General features: G+C 47.1%; 1 protein-coding gene across 4 annotated transcripts; it reads left to right on the forward strand.

Moving 5' to 3' along the window:
* The first annotated feature begins 1,699 nt into the window (after positions 1–1,699).
* LOC121533887 (leukocyte elastase inhibitor) lies at positions 1,700–12,458 on the forward strand. Of its 4 annotated transcripts, none has more exons than XM_041840209.2 (7): positions 1,700–1,854; positions 2,681–2,863; positions 9,503–9,640; positions 10,376–10,493; positions 10,806–10,948; positions 11,256–11,423; positions 11,877–12,458. In XM_041840209.2, the coding sequence occupies exons 2-7, from the start codon at positions 2,699–2,701 to the stop codon at positions 12,282–12,284; spliced, it is 1,140 nt and encodes a 379-aa protein (XP_041696143.2). In that variant the 5' UTR covers positions 1,700–1,854; positions 2,681–2,698; the 3' UTR covers positions 12,285–12,458. The 4 variants fall into 4 exon arrangements, with proteins under 4 accessions (XP_041696143.2, XP_041696144.2, XP_041696145.2 ...); XM_041840210.2 differs by having other exon boundaries at positions 1,700–1,839; XM_041840211.2 differs by having other exon boundaries at positions 1,700–1,836.
* Positions 12,459–25,012: the final 12,554 nt, after the last annotated feature.

The raw sequence follows: 25,012 nt of genomic DNA on the forward strand, positions 1-25,012 counted from the left end.
CACTGGAACTAACAACGGTTGGCATTGTGCGTGGTGATCTTAGGCTTGTTTGCAGCTGCTCGGCCATGGAACGCATTTCATGAAGCTCCCGACTAACAGTTATTGTGCTGACGTTGCTTCCAGAGGCAGTTTGAAACTCTGTAGTGAGTGTTGCAACTTAGGACAGATCATTTTTACGCACTACTGCAAAAAAAATGCATTATTCTTAAAGTGGTAATGGCCTACTTTTTGGACACTTTATACTAGTCTCTAATGTTGCATTGATCTGTTCTGTAATAGACTATGGCAGTATAGCGTATTGTTCGGTAGCCCAGACATCATTGGAAAGGCTAGATGTCATACAGGGGCAAGGACTCAGAATATGTAGTAGGGCGTTTTGGACATCCCCAGTGGCTGCACTACAGGTGGAGATGGGGGATATGCCATTGCAGATTAGGAGACAGCAGCTGGCAATTAATTATTGGGTCAACCTACAGGGGCATGGGGTGTCTCATCCTGAGAAAGGGATTTTACAGGCATGCTGGGAACATGAGCGAAGACAGAACACAAGCTTTGGGTGGGTGGGTAATACTCAGGCAAAGGAGATGGGACTGTATGGAAGGGTGTTTAGTCCAACGGTAGCTATTCCTGTAAATCCACCATGGCTACTCCCGCCTCCAGTAGTTGATCTAGAAGTGTTGGAGAGACTACAGAAAGATAGGGAGAGTGTTGATCCATCTGATCTGGATACTGTGTATCAGGATTTTGTGGCCATTTACACAGATGGTTCAAAAGATCCAAGGACAGGACGTACTGGGTCAGCATTTGTAGTGCAGGAATGTGACGTCGAAGTCAGGAAACATATTACAGATAATCTGGCTGTATATACAGCGGAGCTGGTGGCCTTACTGTTCGCCTTGCAGTGGGTGGAGGAAGTCAAGCCAGACAGAGTAGTTATTTGCTCTGATTAATGTGCAGTGTTCATGAGTCTCCAGTCCTTTAGCTCACGTAGCAGACAAGACCTGTTTTATGAGGTGCTACAAACCCATGGCAGGATTAGACAGATGGGTATACAGATAAGATTTACTTGGGTCCCAGCCCATGTGGGGGTGGAGGGGAACGAGGCAGTTGATGTACTGGCTAAACAAGCACTTAGTAGTGGGGATGTTGATGTTGTAGTTTCAATGAGCAAGGCAGAGGCAAAAAGCCTGATATGGACAGTGATGGTGCAGAGATGGCAGGAGCAGTGGAATAGAGATACTAACGGCAGGCATTTATTTCAAGTACAGAGGAAAGGGGAGGGGAGGACGGCAGGAAGGGACAGAAGAGAGGAGGCTATTTTTACAAGACTAAGCGTGGGACACAGCCAGTTGAATAAGACCTTAAATGTGATAGGAAAGCATCCAACAGGGAAATAATTGGCAGGAAACAGAGACCGTGGAGCATGTATTGCTACAGCGTGGGCAGTATCAGAGTGAAAGAGAGAGGATGAGATCTAGTATGAGGGAGAAGGGGATACAGGAAATTAGTTTAAAGAGTATATTGAGTAGAACGTCATTAGATATAGTCTCAAATATTTTGTTATCTTTTTTAAGAGCAACGGGGCTGGCATGTAGAATTTAGTTTCTCCCGGTCTCTGGCCCACACTCCAGTACAGTAGGCAGCGGTAATGCACCATAACGTTGGATGCCAACAACCAATAAACCCCACCGAAGAAGAATCATTGGCGCCTATGGCAGAGCCACCCGGAATGGAACCGTGACCATTTTATTTGATGGTATACGGCCTGAGTGGGACATCTTCATTTATCCACCATCTCTGCAGGGCAGATATGCCAGAGGGACAAACGTCCAGCAGGTAGTAAGTAGTAGCCTGGTGAGAAATAAATATGATTTATCTCTAACTGACATTATCAATAGGCGAACTTCCGCAAAGTTATCATGTAATTCAGGACAAGCCTGTCCTGTCCCCACCTAGCTCTCGTGAACCCAAGGGAGCAGTGGGTTGAAGGGCAAGACCCCACCCTGTTTTATTGCACAAGTAGAACAGTGAGTAGCCTATATTAAAGACGCGCCAAATGATTTGGGATATATGCAGAATATCCAGCGCTTTTTTTGCGGTTCTCTCGGGAGGAAGGAGTAGTTGCTGCCTTTACTTCTGTTTAGTTTCTCTTTCACTGGAACTGCGTGTTTTCGATATTTTCACACAGAGGGAAGCAGAAGGGTTAGTGGTGTATATTATTCTTTCTAAGGCCAAAAAGGTTTCATGACTTGTAGGCTCGCGTTTTATTTTCAACTGTTGAATGTCTTTTTAGCTATATTATCATTTGCTTTTGGGTTGCTCCCGACTCGGATAGTGGAGGCTATTTATGGATATTTTGCCTGCCGATTGTATCTTTTCTCTTTTCTATAGCAAATGATATGCGACCACAGAGTGCTGAATTGAAATGGATGATTACATTCTACGATAGTTATTTCACTATTGTCAATGTCAATGAGTAGTCTATACAGTGCAACTAAAGGGAATATGATTAGGAGCGAAGCTTCTATTTCCTGTATGCAATAGTGATGGGAGGTGTGATGACAGACCCCTCAAGATATTGGTCACTAAAGATGCTGCAAACATTCTTATTGTCATATTCAAATCAGTGCAGGTCCGATTAGTCTGCATATGTCAAACATTGCTTTCATCCTTTCTCCAGACAGACCAGTCATCAGCCATGGCATCTCTCAGCAGCTCTAACACAGCCTTTGCCTTGGAGCTGTACCGCACTCTGGGTCAGACCAACACAGGGAATATCTTCGTCTCCCCCTTCAGTATCAGCTCAGCGCTGGCCATGGTCTACCTGGGGGCTAAAGGAGACACAGCCTCTCAGATGGCAAAGGTAATACACGCATACTCAGATACACACAGTGGCAATTTTAGCATGTAAATCTTGGTGGGGCAAAAAAGAAAGAAAGGGGGATGCATGCCAGCAAAGCCACTACACAACACAACACTAAACAATACATTAATTGCACTATAACGGTGACAAACGTTGCCCACAAACTGTTAGGGCCTACATAAAGCTGTCCCAACAGCAGTCCCAACATGTTACCACTGCTACACCTGGCTATCAGCGGAGCCTTGTCTGGCAGCGAAACAGTTCATTCAGCCTCATTTACTGCATTTAAAAAAACATAGCTGATATGGCTGACTTGCTTAAACAAATGTGGTTTCTAATGACAATGAGATGTACAAACTATGGCATAAGGGGACGACAAGCGGATAAGAGGCAATCCGTAATTTCGATTAACACATTAATGAGCGAGCTAGGACGGACGTAGTCAATATAACTATTTGTTTAGCACTTTTGAAATGTACAGCGACGGAATTCAGAACATGGGCCATTCTTACAGTGTTCTCCCTGTACACCAAGTCAGAACCGTAGGATAAATAAAGGGGGCATATAAGCAGACAATGAAAGCTCTTACAATATTCAATGATTACATTTCTCTAAAACAGGTTATAGGCTACATGTGCACCACCAAGTCAGAACAGTAGGCAAAATTAAGAAGGGAAAATAGACCAAATTATTAGGGTGAGGCACATGGGCTACTAACAGCTTACTACACAACATACATTTAGCTACAGTGTACATATCACCCTGGGATATTACATAATTTATGCAGCAACATACAATACATTTTTGGACTCACCCTGTTGTGCTGTGCTCACTTGAACAGGAAGGTGACGCGGCGGTCGTTCGTGGGCAAATTTTGTCATCAAAGTCTGGCATTCTCTGGATTTATGGTGCTTTCAAGACAACTGGGAACTCTGAAAAAAAACAAGATCGAATCATGATGACGTAGCTCTAGAAAGAGGCATTCAATTCCAAGTTGAATGACTGTTCAAAACGTATTTTCCCAGTAGGAGCTTGTTTATTCCCGACTTCCCAGTTGTCTTGAACTCAAGTTTTCGCAGTTCCGAGTTAACAGTTGTTTAGAGCGTGGCACAAATCATGCTTCATTGACAGCATGGCCAATATTGAATGTTTATCATTTGTGTTGGACCACACAGCCACTCCACTGAATAGCAGGCTAGTGATTGCTTTGCAATGCTTGCAGTTAGCCACTGTCACTGATTCCTTCCAAACCACTCATTGTTGAATTTGCGATTTCCAACTTGTTGTGTAATGTTTATGTCCAATGGCCGATGAGCACTGATACATTTGATCTATAATTTCTCTTCATTATTTCCCTTCATATGACAAGGATTAAAAAGGATTTGCCAGTAGATTGTCGACTTGATTCATGATGATGACTGCTAGCTAAGATTTTGAAAGTATGATGTTCACATGATCAGTCCAATCAAAGCTACTGTAGATATAACGTGATTTGACGTCATTTTATCTGTGGCCAATGACCTTGAGTCTTCTTGGATGGGCACTTCTAATGTAACTCTATGGCAGCACCCAAGGGGCTTGAGTTTTCTAGCTCTACTCTTAGACTTGGTGGTGACGTAGTGTCCCCATGAGTGACAGAACACTGAGCCAATCATGGCGCAACACTCCGTATTTTCTGCTGTCTTGCCCCACCACAACAGAAAGCACTGAGCTAGGCAGAAACACCTGCATTTTGGAGCTGCCTTACTCAAGAAAACAAAAAAGAGACCATGTTTGTATGCAGCTTTATTAACTCAATGATATATATTTTTTTTTTACATTGTTTGCAAACTGATATGTGACACGTATTAATGCTAAAATAACATGCAAAACAGGCAAGCCCCCTCCAAAAATAATAATAATGTGGGGGTCGTCACTGGATACACACATGAATACATGCACACACACACATACACACACACACACACACACACATGTATAGAGAGAGAGATCGACACACACACACACACACACAGATACAAACAGATACACACAGAGAGAAATAGACACACATACACACATACACACACACCCTTATAGTATGAAAATGTATGCACTCACTAACTGTAAGTCACTCTGGATAAGAGCGTCTGCTAAATGACTAAAATGTAAATGTAAATGTAGTAGGCTACATGTAGCATTCTACTCGTTAGGCCTATTCTCCAGACATCTGATAACGTGACAGGGTGTGTGTCTATATGTAGAAGGCATGACTAACTGATTATTGCTGCTCAGCTTGTACTTTAGACCGTAACACAGCAGTATATACCTCTGGGAACACACAGCAACATAGTAACCATGGAGAGGGCTATTCCTTATGTAGTGCACTACTTTTGACCATAGGGCTCTGGGCCTGGTTTCCCAAAAGCATCTAAAGGCTAAGTTCATCATTAGAACCATTCTAACGATTAACTTAGCCTTAAGAAGCTTTTAGGAAACTGGCCCTGGTCAAAATAAGTGCACTATGTAGGAAATAGTGTGCCATTTGGGAAGCACACCCTGAGTCGGTCAGTATCCAAGCAAAGCTGTAAATCCATAGTAACGTACATGACATTATTGTCACGGTTCAGACAGACGACAAGAGGACCACAATTGCGTCACACCAGAAAGTTTATTTAAACTTAAGGGGAAAGGGATGTAGGGAGTGAGTGAAGGCTCCAGGGGTTATCCCGTCCGATGTGCTGGGTCTGTGCCTCCCCCCAGTGGCAGCGATGCGTCCGATGACGCCGGTGGTTGGTGGTCCAGAAGTCCTGGGGGGGGGAGGAAACACAGACACAACGGGGCGGAATGAAACCAGGCAGCAGTACAGTTCAAGGGAAATCCAAAATACGTAGTAGCAAGGCAGAAGGCTGGTCAGAGTTACCGGGATTGAAGAGTAGTCAGGAGTCGTAATGGCAGAAGCAGGTCTGGATCTCCTGAGGCAGAAGAGTATCCAAAAACCAGGCAGGTCCGGGGGTCACAAAACCAGGGTGAGCCAGAAGCGCGAGCAAACAGGTTCGGGTGTGAGCTTTGCAGACGATCTGACACAGGAGAGCTGAAAGACAGGGCTATAAATACTGGGAGAGGTTAGTGGGTAATGCAGCGCAGCTGGCAGAGTAATTAGAGCCGAGCAGAGCAGGGACAGGTGGAGCTAGTTAGGCTGAGTAGAGAGAGAGTGGTGAGCAGAGTGGAAACAACTTAAGGTGGTAACCCAGTGGAGTGAGAGGGCTCATGACAGAACCCCCCCCAAGGGACGGCCCCAGAAGTCCCAAGAGCAACACCACGCCGGGCGGGAGGAGGGGAGCCGGAGGAGGGCTAGAACTCCTCCGAACGGTCCGAGCGAACGTCCTCATCCTCGGAGGAAGCCGGAGGGCCGTGGTCGGGGAGATGGGACAGGTCCCGAGACAGGATCAGGCACAGGACAGGAAGCCGAGCGGGCAGGACGGTTAGAGACCCCTCTGGGGCGGCCCCTACGGATTGCAGGTTGATCAGGATGCCGTTGGTGGAAAGCGGTGATGAGAGTCCTATCCACAATCCGACTAGCTGGCACCCAGGTCCTTTCCTCAGGTCCATAGCCCTCCCAGTCAATGAGGTACTGGAGACCCCTACCCCTCCGTCTGGACCGAAGCAGGCGGCGGACGGTGTAAACCAGACCACCATCGACGAGCCGTGGAGGAGGAGGACAAGGCGCAGCAGGGACCAGCGGACTCCTGGGCACAGGCAGGGGCTGCAGCAATCCGGCTGGGGGCTGGCAGGACGACTTGTGTTGGTTGCAGATGGGGCAGGCTTGGACGAATTCCCGTACATCCTTCCTCAGAGAGGGCCACCAGAACCTCTGGGCGAGCAGGTTGTAAGTGCGGGTGGAGCCAGGGTGACAAGCTAGGCGGGAGTCATGTCCCCACTGAACGACCTGGGACCTCAGGTCTTCGGGGACAAAAAGGCGGTCAGCTGGGCAAGTGCTGGGACCTGGCTGGTTACGGAGAGCCTCCAGCACCTGTTCCTCAACAGCCCAGGTCAGAGCTGCAACGATGCAGGGACTTGGCAGAATCGACACAGGGTCCTTGGAGGGGTCAGGAGCGGAGTTAGTAGGTACTGGCCGAGGGGTAGTGCGGCGGCAAGCAGGCAGGTTCGGTGGCAGTCCTCTCCCCACTCCCTGATCACCCCGGTCACCCAGTCGAGCTGAGGGTTGTGCCGGCGGAGCCATGGGTAACCCAGGATGAGGGGTTGGCCTGGAGAGGGGAGCAGGTGAAACTGGATAGTTTCTTGATGGTTTCCGGACAGACCCATCGAGACCGGGGCCGTGACATGAGTGACCGATCCGAGTAAGTGTCCGTCCAGTGCCCGGGCAGGAATAGGAGGTGTCAAACGGAGGTTCTCCAGTCCCAGTTGGCGTGCCAGCTTGATGTCCATTATGTTGGCTTCGGCGCCAGAATCCACCAGAGCAGCCAGGGTGTGAGTTGAGTCAGGGAGGCGGAGGTGAACTTGCAGCAGGGGTTTGCGGTCGGAGGACTGGATGGTCATTGAACTCAACCGGACTCCCCCTATGCCCGGTGAGCTTCGGCCCTTTAAAGGGCAGGTTACCACACGATGTCCATCACCTCCACAATAGAGGCAGAGGTTTGAGGTGAAGCTGTCGCTGGCGCTCTGCAGGAGTGAGAGAGGCTCGCCCAATCTCCATAGGCTCAGACTGATCAAGCTGAACTGGGTGAGTGGCAGTAGATGACAGGAGCCCAGTCGGATCTCTCCGAATGCCGGTAGTAGGTGGACCTTGGCGCCCCCTCTCACGACGACGGGTCTGTATCCCTCTGTCGATCCTGACAGTCAGTGCGATGGCTTCATCAAGAGTGGAAGGCAGTTCATGGGAGACCAACTCGTCCTTGATATAGTCAGCCAAACTATGGAAGAACGCGTCCACCAACGATGGTGTGTTCCAAGAACTTCGTCTAGCCAGGGTTCGGAAGTCGATGGAATGGTCTGCGACTGTACGTCTGCCTTGTCGAATACTGAACAGTTCACGAGACGCCTCTGCGGTTGGTGAATCCAGGTCAAACACCTTCAGCATCTCCTCGGCAAACCGGTCGAAGGTTGCACATGCGGGGGTTTGACGTTCGAACTCTGCTGTTCCCCAGAGTCGAGGCTCGGCCCGTCAGGTGAGTGATGGCATACCCAACCTTAGCCCCCTCCGTGGCGAAGGTCCTTGGCTGCAAGGAGAACTGAAGTCGGCAGCTAGTCAGGAATGGCCGGACCTGGGTAGAATCGCCGTTGAACCGCTCGGGGTTTCCAATCTTGGGTTCCGGAGCAGCGGCTGCAATGACCGGGGCAGGTAACTCGGGGGCAGGGGCTGGTGGGCAGACTGGCTGGGGTCAGGTTGGTGAGGAGTTGAATGATCATGGCGAGTTGTTGTTGCTGCTGCTGGGACTGCTGCTGGTGCTGCTGGAACTGCTGATGCTGTTGGTAGCCGGCCTGAAGCAGAGAGGTGATGTCGCGCTCATGCGGCCTAGCTCTCTCTCAGTGTGTTCCAGGCGTAGCATGGCGGTGGGTTGCTCAGGTTCTTCGGTTTCCATGTCGGGGGAAGTGTGCGCTGGGTCCATGATGGTCAGATCGTACTGTCACGGTTCAGACAGACGACAAGAGGACCACAATTGCGTCACACCAGAAAGTTTATTTAAACTTAAGGGGAAAGGGATGTAGGGAGTGAGTGAAGGCTCCAGGGGTTATCCCGTCCGATGTGCTGGGTCTGTGCCTCCCCCAGTGGCAGCGATGCGTCCGATGACGCCGGTGGTTGGTGGTCCAGAAGTCCTGGGGGGAGGAAACACAGACACAACGGGGCGGAATGAAACCAGGCAGCAGTACAGTTCAAGGGAAATCCAAAATACGTAGTAGCAAGGCAGAAGGCTGGTCAGAGTTACCGGGATTGAAGAGTAGTCAGGAGTCGTAATGGCAGAAGCAGGTCTGGATCTCCTGAGGCAGAAGAGTATCCAAAAACCAGGCAGGTCCGGGGTCACAAAACCAGGGTGAGCCAGAAGCGCGAGCAAACAGGTTCCGGGTGTGAGCTTTGCAGACGATCTGACACAGGAGAGCTGAAAGACAGGGCTATAAATACTGGGAGAGGTTAGTGGGTAATGCAGCGCAGCTGGCAGAGTAATTAGAGCCGAGCAGAGCAGGGACAGGTGGAGCTAGTTAGGCTGAGTAGAGAGAGAGTGGTGAGCAGAGTGGAAACAACTTAAGGTGGTAACCCAGTGGAGTGAGAGGGCTCATGACAATTATGACTGTCTGTTTGTATCTGAAAGGTACTCTGCACTCTTTTACCTTTTATGTACACAGTCCAAGCTTTATTCATTAGCATCACTATAATCATCATCACTATTATCATCACTATCATCATCATCATCATCATCATCATCATCATCATTATAATCATCATCACTATCATGATAATCATCATCATTATCATCATCGTGATCATCATCATCATCATCATCACTATCATCACTATAATCATCATTGCTATTATCATCATCATTATAATCATCATCACTATCAAGATAATCATCATCATCATTATCATCATCATCACTATCATCACTATAATCATCTTTCTTCTCTCTGAATGTTCCCCAGGCTCTGTCATTCAGCTTCACCAAAGACGTTCACACAGATTTCCAGACACTCAATGCAGATATCAACTCTCCCTCTGCATCTTACATCCTGAAACTGGCCAACCGTCTGTATGGAGAGAAGACCTGCAACTTCCTGACCGTGAGTTTCACTATAAACTATACTTTTCATGCAAGTCATAGCACCTTTACATCTGTACTCTTTCATTTTGCTTTGGTATAGCATTGGACAAAATACCTCAAAATCAGACATTTGCTATTTGATTATCAATCAATCAATATATTTTATTATTGATTATAAACTGGGTGGTTCGAGCCCTGCATGCTGATTGACTGACAGCTGTGGTATATCAGACCATATACCACGGTTATGACAAAACATTTATTTGTACTGCTCTAATTACGTTGGTAACCAGTTTATAATAGCAATAAGGCACCTTGTGGGTTTGTGGTGTATGGCCAATATACCACGGCCAAGGGCTGTATGCAGGCACTCGGCGTTGTGTTGTGCTTAAGAACAGCCCTTAGCCGTGGTATATTGGCCATATACCACACCCCCTCGGGCCTTAATGCTTAATTATACATCTGCATACATGAGGCTAGTTAATCTTATGGAACTGTTTCACTCTGCTGTAGGAGTTCTTAGACTCAACCCAGACATTCTACTAATCTATAAAATGTTATTACATTTACAGGCATACAGGGGTAATAATGACATACCCAACGTTCTCTAGTAATACTAGTCCTGTGCGAAAAGGGTTTTTATTGATACGGACAAAAGACTGACTGTGTTATTACTGTCTGCTGTCTGAGAATCCACCCAGAAGTTCTACTGTACATCTCTTTATGCTTATTGAACTGTTTCACTCTGACGTAGGAGTTCTTAGAATCCACCCAGAAGTTCTACCATGCAGACATGAAGGCAGTGGACTTTCTCGGAGCAGCAGAGGAGACCAGAGGACAAATCAATGGCTGGGTGGAGAAGCAGACAGAGAGTATGATCATTTACTATATCAATTAGTTAATCAATCACATGTATTATCCCAGTTGGGAAATGTGTAGTGCAATACATGGGGGGGAAGACAACAGAAATAAAACAACATACACTTAACACACACATTAGATTAGATTAAAAAACAGCAACAATCGGATCTGTAACTAGGATCAGCTAACATGGAACTCAACATGTGATGAATATATCTGTCTATGCCTACCGACAGCATTAGAGCCAGATGGGACCTCTGGTTTCAGAGCTGCTTTTGGTTTAGTTTTTTTAATTGTGTGTGCGTGCGCACGTGCGTTTACAGATAAAATCAAAGATCTGCTGAAGCAGGGGACAGTCAGTGGTATGACAAAGCTGGCTCTAGTCAACGCCATCTACTTCAAAGGAAACTGGCTGAACAGATTTGACCAGAATGACACCAAAGAGATGCCCTTCAAACTAAACCAGGTGGATATTGGCAGTAATATTTAGATAGATATATATGCTCAGTAATGAAATAATGGAATTATATATAATTATTTACTGGATAATAGGATTATATACTAAACTGCTAAAATATATGGTTCTACTTAAAACCAAAAAGGGTTCAATGGCTCGCTTCATATGGCCCTTCTTTTTAGCAGTGGTACAAGTTTGACACATTTATGCGTCATCCAAGAGACAAAACAAACTTTCAGGTTATACTGTATAGGCCTATTGTGAGTTATATGGTGTTCAGATGAACTCATTCTCCTCGTCTATAATGATTTTTCAGAGTGAGAGCAAGCCAGTTCAGATGATGTACCAGATGAAGAAGTTCCCCTTTAACTACGTCCCAGACTATAACCTCCAGATCGTAGAGCTTCCTTATGTGGACGAGGAGCTCAGTATGTTTGTCCTGCTGCCTGAGGAGGCCGCTGACGGATCTGATCCTCTAGCGAAGGTATACACAACTTCCTATAACTGCATAGTTGATTGATGCGTGGGGTGTTTGCCTTTCACACCAGCGACCAGGGTTCACTTCCCTGTCCCTCTGTTCGCTACACTACAAGACATTGGTTTCCTTACCCTGTAAGCAGCTGATGGACAAGGTATGACAGCAATCCATGCTTTGGTTTTGTTTCCCTGGCACTGTTTCCAAATGCTAATGTTTTAGCATTTGTGGCCCAAAACCAATGCAAATCAGCATTTGTTGCGCATCATTTGGCACTAGGTGGTGTACTTGGGTCAGGCCCGGGAAGACTACTGAAAATCCACTACTACTATATAATTTATAATCTGATGTATGGAGTGTTGTCAATGCTACTTATTCTATATACTGACTGTGTTTTAACTGTGTGTTTCAACGCTACTCTTTCTCACTATACTGACTGTTTTAACTGTGTGTACCATTTAGCTGGAGAGAGAGCTGACCATGGAGAAACTGGACGAGTGGACCACCAGGTCCAACATGGACACAGGCACGGACATCAGAGTTCATCTACCCAAGTTCAAACTGGAGGAGGACTACGAGCTGAATGATCCCCTGGCCCAGATGGGCATGAAGGATGTGTTCGTCGGGGGCATGGCTGACCTGTCTGGGATGAATGGGGAGGGGGGGCTCTTCCTGTCTACGGTGGCCCATAAGGCCTTTGTGGAGGTGAACGAGGAGGGGACGGAGGCTGCAGCCGCCACTGCTGGGATGATAGCGTTCTGTATGTTCCGAGAGGAACACTTCACGGCTGACCACCCCTTCCTCTTCTTCATCAGGCACAACAAGACCAAAAGCATCCTCTTCCTTGGGAGGTTTTCCTCTCCTCAGTAGAAGAATAGTTAAAAAGCGTAAATATTTAACATAATTTACAACATTTATTTGACAGGGACATTGAACATCAATCAACATTTCTGTAAATGTGCCAGATTTAGCCAGCTAGCTAGTTCCATCAGCACTTGATTCAATCCACTATAAAACCAAATAAAGGAAAATGTCTTAAGTTTATTGTCTGTTTGGACAGTATCATTGTGTGTGATCTTAGTTCCCTTAAACATTGTTATGATTCTGGCATGAGTGCAGCTGATCGTTGGGGCTGGAGAAATGTAGTAAAGTAAGTTGCCTTTCACAAGCCTTGACTTGTGCGAGAAGGAATTGCTCATAGGAGCATGAGCCTATCTCCTGTTTCTGTAGCATGAGGCAGTACACCCCCTGGACCGGACCAATGATGTATATAAACCCTGGATTGCTGATGCTATGTAATGGCCAATGAGAGGCTTTGAAGCCACCGGTCGACCACTCTTCAAAAGAAGCAGTCCTCCATAGGAATGAATGGAATCCTACAGTATTTAATTTAAATGTTTCAAAGACTATATTTCATTTAAGTATTTTTTTGTTGTAGTGGGGACAGTAACAGAACTTTATAAAAATGTTACTTTAAGGAAAAATATGCATTAAGGTGTCTGTAATAGAAGAAACATGGCAAAAACAAATGCAGGCATTAATAGATGAATTGTATAGCTTCCAAAATATGTTTTACAATGGTGGGGTGCCAAGATCTAGTGTATATATAAATCATTGGACCGGACGCTAGTCCAAATCTATCTCCTTAATGCTGAGTGCCAAGCAGAGACGCACCGGGTACCATTTTTACAGTCTTTGGAATGACTCGGCTTGGGATCGATTCCCAAACCTTCCAATCTCAGGTTAGCCACTTAAAACACAAGGCCACTGAAATGGTTGAAGAAGGTGAAAAGCTTCAAGTTCCTCGTTGTACACATCTCTGATAATCTGAAATGGTCCACCCACACAGACAGTGTGGTGAAGAAGGCGCAACAGCGCCTCTTCAACCTCAGGAGGCTGAAGAAATGTGGCTTTGCCTCTAAGACCCTCACAAACTTTTACAGATGCACTATTGAGAGCATCCTGTCGGGCTGTATCACCGCCTGGTATGGCAACTGCACCGCCCGCAACCGCAGGTCTCTCTAGAGGGTGATGCGGTCTGCCCAACGCATCACCAGGGCACACTGCCTGCCATCCAGGACACTTACAGCACCCGATGTCACAGGAAGGCCAAAAAGATCATCAAGAACATCAACCACCCGAGCCACGGCCTGTTCACCCCACTATCATCCAGAAGGCGAGGTCAGTACAGGTGCATCAAAGCTGGGACCGAGACACTGAAAAACAACTTCTATCTCAAGGCCATCAGACTGTTAAAAAGCCATCACTAGCCGGCCTCCACCCAGTACCCTGCCCTGAACTTAGTCACTGTCACTAGCCGGCTACCACCTGTTTACTCAACCCTGAGTCTGCTGGAATCACTGGTCACTTTAATAATACTGTTTTACTCATTTCATATGTACAGTATATACTGTATTCTAGTCAAGGCCATCCTATTCAACTATTGCTGTATATACTGTATACTATTCTATCCTACGTATTCTACAGATATACTAAATATTCTATCCACATACTGTCCATAATGTCTATAATGTCTATACATCCCATCACATATACAGTGGGGAGAACAAGTATTTGATACACTGCCGATTTTGCAGGTTTTCCTACTTACAAAGCATGTAGTGGTCTGTAATTTATATCATAGGTACACTTCAACGGTGAGAGACGGAATCTAAAACAAAAATCCAGAAAATCACATTGTATGATTTTTAAGTAATTAATTAGCATTTTATTGCATGACATAAGTATTTGATACATCAGAAAAGCAGAACTTAATATTTGGTACAGAAACCTTTGTTTGCAATTACAGAGATCATGCGTTTCCTGCAGGTCTTGACCAGGTTTGCACACACTGCAGCAGGGATTTTGGCCCACTCCTCCATACAGACCTTCTCCAGATCCTTCAGGTTTCGGGGCTGTCGCTGGGCAATACGGACTTTCAGCTCCCTCCAAAGATTTTCTATTGGGTTCAGGTCTGGAGACTGGCTAGGCCAGTCCAGGACCTTGAGATGCTTCTTACGGAGCCACTCCTTAGTTGCCCTGGCTGTGTGTTTCGGGTCGTTGTCATGCTGGAAGACCCAGCCACGACTCCATCTTCAATGCTCTTACTGAGGGAAGGAGGTTGTTGGCCAAGATCTCGCGATACATGGCCCCATCCATCCTCCCCTCAATACGGGCAGTCGTCCTGTCCCCTTTGCAGAAAAGCATCCCCAAAGAATGATGTTTCCACCTCCATGCTTCACGGTTGGGATGGTGTTCTTGGGGTTGTACTCATCCTTCTTCTTCCTCCAAACACGGTGAGTGGAGTTTAGACCAAAAGCTCTATTTTTGTCTCATCAGACCACATGACCTTCTCCCATTCCTCCTCTGGATCATCCAGATGGTCATTGGCAAACTTCAGACGGGCCTGGACATGCGCTGGCTTGAGCAGGGGACCTTGCGTGCGCTGCAGGATTTTAATCCATGACGGCGTAGTGTGTTACTAATGGTTTTCTTTGAGACTGTGGTCCCAGCTCTCTTCAGGTCATTGACCAGGTCCTGCCGTGTAGTTCTGGGCTGATCCCTCACCTTCCTCATGATCATTGATGCCCCACGAGGTGAGATCTTGCATGGAGCCCCAGACCGAGGGTGATTTACCGTCATCTTGAACTTCTTCCATTTTCTAATAATTGCGCCAACAGTTGTTGCCTTCTCACCAAGCTGCTTGCCTATTGTCCTGTAGCCCATCCCAGCCTTGTGCAGGTCTACAATTGTATCCCTGATGTCCTTACACAGCTCTCTGGTCTTGGCCATTGTGGAGAGGTTGGAGTCTGTTTGATTGAGTGTGTGGACAGGTGTTTTTTATACAGGTAACGAGTTCAAACAGGTGCAGTTAATACAGGTAATGAGTGGAGAACAGGAGGGCTTCTTAAAGAAAAACTAACAGGTCTGTGAGAGCCGGAATTCTTACTGGTTGGTAGGTGATCAAATACTTATGTCATGCAATAAAATGCAAATTAATTATTTAAAAATCATACAATGTGATTTTCTGGATTTTGGTTTTAGATTCCGTCTCTCACAGTTGAAGTGTACCTATGATAAAAATTACAGACCTCTACATGCTTTGTAAGTAGGAAAACCTGCAAAATCGGCAGTGTATCAAATACTTGTTCTCCCCACTGTATATATTTATACTCCGGACTCCGATATTGCTCGTCCTAATATTTATATATATTTCTTAATTCCATTATTTTACTTTTAGATCTGTGTGTATTGTTGTGAATTGATAGATATTACTGCACAGCTGGAGCTAGGAACACAAGCATTTGCTAAATAACATCTACTAAATATGTGACCAATAACATTTGATTTGATTTGAGAAATGTAAACATTATCAAATCCATAGACGGAGCTATAGGTACAAGGACTGACCATCCATTAGATGAAAATGATTGTTTTATCCATCCCAGCAAACATGCCCACATTGGCACGATGCAGGCTAAGATATTGGCCCCATGTAGGCTGCCCACATTGGGCCCATGTGCCATTGCTATTTCATAGGAATGTATTCATAATTCATTTATTACAATTTAATTCAATGGATAAATTGCATAATGTTCAAGCCTTTAAAAGGTCATTAGAGAACGTGGTACATTGTATCAGAAAGACAACCAAGTTATTACTATCATTCATATATACTGAACCAAAATATAAACGCAACGTGTAAAGTGTTGGTCCCATGTTTCATAAGCTTAAATAAAAGATCCCAGAAATGTTCCATATGCACAAAAAGCTTATTTCTTCTGTAATAAAGCCCTTTTGTGGGGAAAAACTCATTCTGATTGGCTGGGCCTGGCTCCCAAGAGGGTGGGACTTTGCCCTCCCATGCCCACCCCTGGCTGCGCCCCTGCCCAGTCATGTGAAATCCTAGATTAGGGGCTAATTAATTTATTTCAGTTGACTGATTTCCTTATATGAACTGTAACTCAGTCAAATCTTTGAAATTGTTGCATTTTGCGTTTATATTTTTGTTCAGTATATATTTTTTACAAGAGAAACTGTTATGTTTCTCATATGTCACATGCACTTATTTAAGTCTTTTGAGAGACTTCATCATTGGCAGTATACAAGATCAACAATATTTGGCCATCACACAACAGACCACTTAAACTGGGACGACACTGATTAACGGTTGCACAAAAAGAAATGTGTGCAAACCACGCCCCAAAATATTTGGGGGCTCTAGCTGGGCTTGGTGTGGGCTAGCCTGTACTGGGCTTGGTGTGGGATAGCCCCTGTTGGTCTTGGTGTGGGCTGGCCCGTTTTGGGCTGGTGTGGGTTAGCCTGTGTTGGGCTATTGTAGGCTAGCCTGTGTTGGGCTGGTGTGGGATAGCCTGTGTTGGGCTTGGTGTGGGCTGGCCCGTCTTGGGCTGGTGTGGGCTAGCCTGTGTCGGGCTGGTGTGGGCTTGCTGTGGGCTAGCCAGTGCTGGGCTGGTTTGGTCTTGGTGTGGGCTAGCCCATGCCCACCTTTTCCACTGAATACCCACATGGGGCAAATGGGGTCATGTTTGCTGGGATGTTTTGAAGCTGTGTTTGTTTACAATACCGAGAGTTGAACTAAGCTCCTGAGAAGAATGCATGAGTTATATTCTTCATGAATCAATATCATTAATGTAAAAGTGCAAAGGTGGATGTACCAATCCCAGATTTCCCCTTTAACACAACCTTCCCTATCTGTGAGAATATCCAAACAATGATGAAGCTTACAACCTAATCCTATTAAGAATGGTGTGGGGTGATTTGACTACCGTATTATATTTTACAATGACGGTATGTCAAGTATCAAACATTTGGATGCATTCAGACTCGATCAGACTTTTCGTCCCTGGCAACAACTTTGGCCCATTGAGTTCACAATAGAGTTCATGATTCACATACCTCCCTCCAACTGCAATACACACAGGATAGATAGTATTCCCCCAATTAAAAAATATGTTTGGCTTGACAGCAATGGAGTTGGCAAGAGCACAAACAGATATGGGACCAGGCTAGTAATACACAACCCGTAAATGACAAAATAATGGATTTAAAACTAAAAGACGCCACCTCAACAACAATGACATGTTGCTCAGTTTTCCTCACCTCCAGCCCTTTTACTCCCTAGTAGGCTAGAGGAAAGGCCCCCAAAATGTTGAGGTACTGTAACATATACGCTGGGAGTCAGGAAAAAGGTGTGTTTTATAATAAGAATAATGAAGATAAACAAAACAGTAGAAGCGTACAGAATGTGAACAATACCAATACTGCCTGATAACTGAGGCTACTAAAGGGCTAAATAAAGGGAGAGTAATCAAAGTGATGATGAGGTCCTGGTGTGCGTAACGATGGGAGCAGGTGTGCGTAATGATGATTGACAGGACCAGTGGTTAGTAGACCGGCGACGTCGAGTGCCAGAGCGGGAGCGGGAATAGGCGTGACAGTACCCCCCACCCAACGTTCGGCTCCAGCCGCAGGACGACGCCGGCCAGGTGAGGAGTGAGCCGGTCCGGACGGCAGAGATGGAAATCCCAGACGATGTTGGGGTCCAGGATGTCGGCCGCCGGGATCCAACAGCGCTCCTCTGGACCGTACCCCTCCCAGTCCACCAGGTACTGGAGCCAACCCCCACAACGTCGGGAGTCCAGGAGGGACCTGAAGGCATAGGGTCCCGTCGATGTCCAGGGGAGGCGGAGGGGTGTCGCAGGGGACGGCACCAGCCAGGGGACCAGGAACCACCGGCCTGAGGAGGGAAACATGAAAAGAGGGTGAGATCCAGTAGTTGATGGGGAGTTGTAATTGGTATGTTACCTCATTGACCCTCCAGAGGACTTTGAAAGGCTCCCCAACCTGGGGGCTCAGCTTCCGGCAGGGCAGGCAGAGCGGGAGGTTCCTGTTGAAGAGCCAAACGCGATCACCAGGATGGAACACGTGAGCCTCACTGCGGTGGCGGCGGACGTCGCGTTGGAGCCTCACGTGGGCAGCGTTCCAAACCTCCTCTGCGCGCCGGAACCACTCGTCCACCGCAGGGGCTTCGGTCTGGCTCAGGGTCCATTGGGACAGAGCCGGCTGATATCCCAGGACGCACTGGAAGGGAGTCAGCCAAGTGGAGTGACGAAGTGAGTTCTGAGCGTACTCCATCCAGGGAAGGAACCGGGCCCACTCCCTCTACCGGTCCTGACAGTGACTCCTAAGCAACCTCCCCAGCTCCTGGTTGGTCCTCTCCACCTGCCCGTTGGACTGAGGCCAGTACCCGGATGTGAGGCTGGCCATGGCCCCCAGCTTCTCCATGAAGGCTCTCCTGAATTGGGGGCCACGGTCAGAGATGATGTCCTAGGGAAAGCCATAGTGCCGGAAGACCTGCTGGAACAGTGCCTCAGCAACCTGAAGAGCGGTAGGGAGACCAGAGAGAGGCATAAAACGGCAGGATTTGGAGAATCTGTCCACAACAACCATAACAGTGGTGAAACCATCAGACAGGGGAAGATCACTGACTAAATCTATGGACAGATGGGACCAAGGGGAAAGAGTTTCCCTGCTGGAGCATGCCGGGGAGATTTGGTCTGGGCACATACGGAGCAGGAGTTGATGTAGCGGGTGACATCATGTGCCAAGGTGGGCCACCGTACTTAACAGAGATTGATTGAATGATGCGGGTGATACCTGGGTGTCCAGCTGTAAGGGATGTGTGCGCCCAGGTCAACCGCCGATCCCTTACCTCTGTGGGAATGTAGGTGCGCTCGGGAGGGCAGGTAGCAGGCGCGAGTTCCCTTTCCAGAGCCTGGCGGATGTCCACGTCTACCTCCCAAAGCACAGGGGCAATAATTCGGGAGGGTGGAACGATGGGCACACTCAGGACCTCTCCCTAATCGTGGAGACTGGACAGGGCATCGGCTTTGATGTTCTTTGAACCTGGGCGATATGACAGGGTGAAGTTGAATCTAGTGAAGAAAAGGGCCCACCTTGCTTGGCGCGGGTTCAGCTGCCTCGCTGTCCGTATGTACTCCAGGTTCCAATGGTTGGTGAATATGAGAAATGGGTCCTTGGTGCCCTCCAGCCAGTGTCTCCACTCATCTAGTGCCAACTTAACTGCCAGGAGCTCCCGGTCCCCGACGTCATAGTTCCACTCTGCAGGAGACCGTTTTTTCTAGTAGTATGCACATGGATAACATTTTTGTAGGTTACCTTGGCGTCCACCTCCACCACGAAGAGCAGCGTAGGATCTGGATATTTCAGCAACGGGGCAGAGGTGAAACGCCCCTTCAGTAGGCGGAAGGCCTCTTCGGCTGCAGGACTCCACACCAACTTCCGGGGCCACCCTTGAGGAGAGAGGTGAGAGGAGTGGCGATGGAGCTGAAGTTAATGAAGCAGCGGTAGAAGTTAGCAAACCCCAAAAACCATTGTAGTCCCTTTATGGTGGTTGGGACTGGCCATGACCTGACTGCCTTGACCTTCCTCTCATCCATAACCACTCCCTGCGGGTTGATCCGGTATCCCAAAAAGGAGACAGCGACCTGATGGAACTGGCACTAGGTGGTGATGGAATTGAGGCAGATGTAATCGATGCACGGGCGTAGACCTCCCTCCTTCTTGGCCTCGAAGAAGAAGCCTGCCGATGCAGGGGAGGTGGATGGGAGGATGAAACCCTGTTGGAGAGCCTCCTGGATGTACTCCTTCATGGCCTCGGTTTCAGCCACTGACAGAGGGTAGACGTGGCTGCGCGGAGGCGCAGAGTCTGCAAGCAGGTCGATGGCACAGTCCCAGGGGCGATGAGGAGGGAGACAGGTGGCACGGGTCTTGGAGAAAACCTCCCGGAGATCCTGGTAAACCTGGAGGGCAACCACAGGACTGGTGCAAGGGTCCCACGGTGAGGGTGAGTGGTGCTGTGTGTGATAGTGCTGGATCCTAATGGTTGATTATCCAAGGCTTGGAAAGGAGAGGAGAGCGGGTACAAGGTGATGTTCAGGGAGGAGGCGAGGGCCTGGTCGATGAAATTCCCCACGGCACTGGAGTCCACTAGAGCTGTAGAGACAACACATGAGGGACAGCCAGCCAGTGAAATGGAAACCAGGAAGGGTTTGGCGGAAAGCGATGATGATGGAATACTCACGCCTACCCAGGGAGATGGATGATCACAGGACCGTCCCTCTGACCCTGTGGACCCCGGGTTGGGATGCACCGATCACCGCTGAAGCTGGTACCGCTCCTGGCCGCAATAGGAACATAGGCTCAGCTGTCTCTGGCAACGCCGCTCTTGCAAAAAGAGGTGTGTGGCCCCTACCTCCATGGGTTCAGGCTCTGTCTAATGGCGGCCAAAGGAGGGAGGCGAGAGGCGAGGGGGGTGCTGGCGCTCCAGAAGAAGGTTGTCCAGACGGATAGCCATCGCGATGAGCATATCCAAGGAAATGTTGTTGTCCCGGCATGCCAACTCCTTCTGGACCTCCTCGCGCAGTCCTCTTCGGAATAGGGTGCAGAGCGCCGGATCATTCCATCCGCTGGAGGCTGCCATGGTTCGGAAGGTGAGGGTGTACTCCGCAGTGGTCTGGGCACCCTGCCGGAGTTGAAGTAGTCGCTCACCTCCCTCTCTGCCCTCTAGTGGATGGTCGAAGACCGCCCTGAACAGAGCCATGAACCTCTCGTAGGAACTCAGCTCTTCCTCTCCTCTCTCCCAAATGGCCGTAGCCCACTCCAACGCCCGCCCAGTCAGCAGGGAAATGACCGTGGCAACCTTGGACCTCTCAGTGATGGGGCTCCCGTCTGATGGGCAAAATAGAGGGAGCACTGGAGTAGGAAACTAAGGCATTTGGATGGAGTCCCGTCATACTTGTCTGGGAGGGACAGTTGGGCATCGCTGACCTGGGCGGACTGCTGGATAGGCTGGGGGACTGGCTTGCTGGGACGACTCGTGGTAGGACCTCCGGTAGTTGTAGGTGAAACCTCTCGGGTCGTGTCGAGGCGGTGGAGAACGCGGAGGACCTTATCCATAGCCGTACCCAGTTGTGCCAGCGTATCCTGGTGTTGGCGGATTAGGGGTCCTTTTTCGTCGACCATCTGGGAGATGTCCTTATCTTCTGCTGTGTCAGGAAGCAGGTGCAGAAGGTGAGTTTAATAATAAGAATCATGAAGATAAACAAAACAGGAGAAGCATACAGAACGTGAACAAAACCCATACTGCCTGATGACTGAGGCTACTGAGGGCTAAATAAAGGGAGAGTAATCAAGGTGATGATGAGGTTCAGGTGTGCGTAACAATGGGGAGCAGGTGTGCGTAATGATGATTGCCAGGACCGGTGGTTAATAGACCGGCGACGTTGAGCGTGACAGGTACCCCTACCTGAGGTAGAACACAGCACAACCATATTTTTCCCACATCTCTTACGTCTCCCATTTATGAAATGGATGGTTGTGTAAAATTTATGTTTTTACTTTCATAACTAAATCAGATAGTTACTAAAGGACTCTACACAGTCTACGCAAACGGCAGAGGTCGTGTTCCAAAAATTCAGCCGCACAAAAGTACATAGAACTATGTAGAGAGCGACGCAAACTGAGCTCCGTCGGCTCCGTATGCGTAGACTGTGTAGAGCCCTTTACTAATCCCCCAATTAGGTCCACAAACTGGATTGAGTGCATTCTATCAAGGTAAAACATGGACAAACCCAACTTGGCATTTAAATCTTGTCATGGACAGGAACAGGATACTTTTTTGGTGACCATTTTATTGATTGTCCTCCAGCAAGTCAAAGACATAAAATGGACTCATGCAGCTTTAGAGCATGGGTAGTGATGGAGTAATACAGTTCACGATCCCCATAAGGCATTTAGTAGATACTGTGTGGCTTGGATATTTAAGTTCTTTAGTTTGCAAAGTATCTAGCTCAGCTTGGATGTGTAATAAAGCTATTCATCTTATTTTTGTTCATACAAATATTATTAGTATTATTTACTTTAATATTATATAATTCCTTTGTTTGTATTTTTCTATTTCTATTTTATTAAGTGTGTGACAGCCCTCAGGTTCAAAATATGTTCTTATGATTCTACAACCAAAATACTGTATAAAAATATATGACAAGTATGAATTGTTATGAATATTGTACCTGTAACCTTGACCAAAAATGACAAAATAAAAATTGTAATGGTCACATTAAGAACAATTGATCTCAGTTTATTCTCAGTAAAGATTAATTATTTATTTATTTGCAAGATGATCTGTTCAACTATTTGTTAACCATGAGGATACATGAAGACAATAGACAGATATTAATCTGTTTCTGACTATGTTTTTACTGGGGGAGGTAGATACTAAGGGTGGGGTTAGGTTGTGGGGTTAGGCCTTAGGAGAAGCGAAGAAAAAAGGCATATCCCCTGGTAAAGAAACAGGCATAGACAACATCCCCAGGCTGCTCTGATCCTGCCACAAATTCCACCTGAGGAGATATCGTTGTCTCGGCCAATCAGCTAGTGCCCACTCGACCCACACACGAGCTCATCATGCAGCCTCTGATTGGTTAAGGACTACTAGCTGGTCTTGTACTGGTCAGCCAGGCCCAATGCATGCTCTTACACTACCTATACACATTTTACATCCAGGTAAGTCTCATTGAGATGCAATCTCTTTTGCAAGAGAGACCTGGTCCAAGATAACAGCTGTCAACAGCAGTACAAAAGTTACATACAGGAATACACAGTCGAGTGCCAGACAACATATCAGGGTGCTATATCAAAGCAAAGAGGGAGAAATAGAAAGAAATGCCCCCAGGCTGCTCAGCTACTGCCACAAATTCCACCTGTACTGGCTGTGCAAGGAAAAGACTGCCACTCAAGGATTGGCACACTCAGCCACACAAGGCCCTGCACTGCACAATCAGCCGTTGACCTCCAGCTACACAAAGCATTGTCTCTCGAGACACGCAGGCCTATATACAGTGGCTTGCAAAAGTATTCTCCCACCTTGGCATTTTTCCTATTTTGTTGCCTTACAACCTGGAATTAAAATTGATTTTTTAGGGGTTTGTATCATTTGATTTACACAACATGCCTACCACTTTGAAGATGCAAAATATGTTTTATTGTCAAACAAACAAGAAATAAGACAAAAAACAGAAAACTTGAACGTGCATAACTATTCACCCCCCCCAAAGTCAATACTTTGTAGAGCCACCTTTTGCAGCAATTACAGCTGCAAGTCTCTTGAGGTATGTCTCTATAAGCTTGGCACATCTAGCCACTGGGATTTTTCCCATTCTTCAAGGCAAAACTGCTCCAGCTCCTTCAAGTTGGATGGGTTCTGCTGGTGTACAGCAATCTTTAAGTCATACCACAGATTCTCAATTGGATTGAGGTCTGGGCTTTGACTAGGCCATTCCAAGACATTTAAATGTTTCCCCTTAAACCTACTCGAGTGTTGCTTTAGCAGTATGCTTAGGGTCATTGTCCTGCTGGAAGGTGAACCTCCGTCCCAGTCTCAAATCTCTGGAATATTGAAACAGGTTTCCCTCAAGAATTTCCCTGTATTTAGCGCCATCCATCATTCCTTCAATTCTGATCAGTTTCCCAGTCCCTGCCGATGAAAAACATCCCCACAGCATGATGCTGCCACCACCATGCTTCACTGTGGGGATGGTGTTCTCGGTGTGATGAGAGGTGTTGGGTTTGCGCCAGACATAGCGTTTTCCTTGATGGCCAAAAAGCTCAATTTTAGTCTCATCTGACAAGAGTACCTTCTTCCATATGTTTGGGGAGTCTCCCACATGCCTTTTGGCGAGCACCAAACATGTTTGCTTATTTTTTTCTTTAAGCAATGGCTTTTTTTCTGGCCACTCTTCCGTAAAGCCTAGCTCTGTGGAGTGTACGGCTTAAAGTGGTCCTATGGACAGATACTCCAATCTCCGCTGGTTATCTTTGGTTTCTTTGTTGCCTCTCTGATTAATGCCCTCCTTGCCTGGTCCATGAGTTTTGGTGGGCGGCCCTCTCTTGGCAGGATTGTTGTGGTGCCATATTCTTTCCATTTTTTAATAATGGATTTAATGGTGCTCCGTAGGATGTTCAAAGTTTCTGATATTTTTTTATAACCCAACCCTGATCTGTACTTCTCCACAACTTTGTCCCTGACCTGTTTAGAGAGCTCCTTGGTCTTCATGGTGCCGCTTGCTTGGTGGTGCCCCTTGCTTAGTGGTGTTGCAGACTCTGGGGCCTTTCAGAACAGGTGTATATATACTGAGATCATGTGACAGATCATGTGACACTTAGATTGCACACAGATGGACTTTATTTAACTAATGATGTGACTTCTGAAGGTAATTGGTTGCACCAGATCTTATTTAGGGGCTTCATAGCAAAGGGGGTGAATACATATGCACGCACCACTTTTCCGTTATTTTTTTTTTAAATTTCACTTCACCAATTTTGACTATTTTGTGAATGTCCATTACATGAAATCCAAATAAAAATCCATTTAAATTACAGGTTGTAATGCAACAAAATAGGGAAAACGCCAAGGGGGATGAATACTTTTGCAAGGCACTGTATAATGGTAATGTGTGGTGCTCAGTTGGTAGAGCATGGCGCTTGCAACACCTAGG

Source organism: Coregonus clupeaformis, chromosome 20 (genome assembly GCF_020615455.1).
Source record: "Coregonus clupeaformis isolate EN_2021a chromosome 20, ASM2061545v1, whole genome shotgun sequence".
Lineage (NCBI taxonomy): Eukaryota > Metazoa > Chordata > Actinopteri > Salmoniformes > Salmonidae > Coregonus > Coregonus clupeaformis.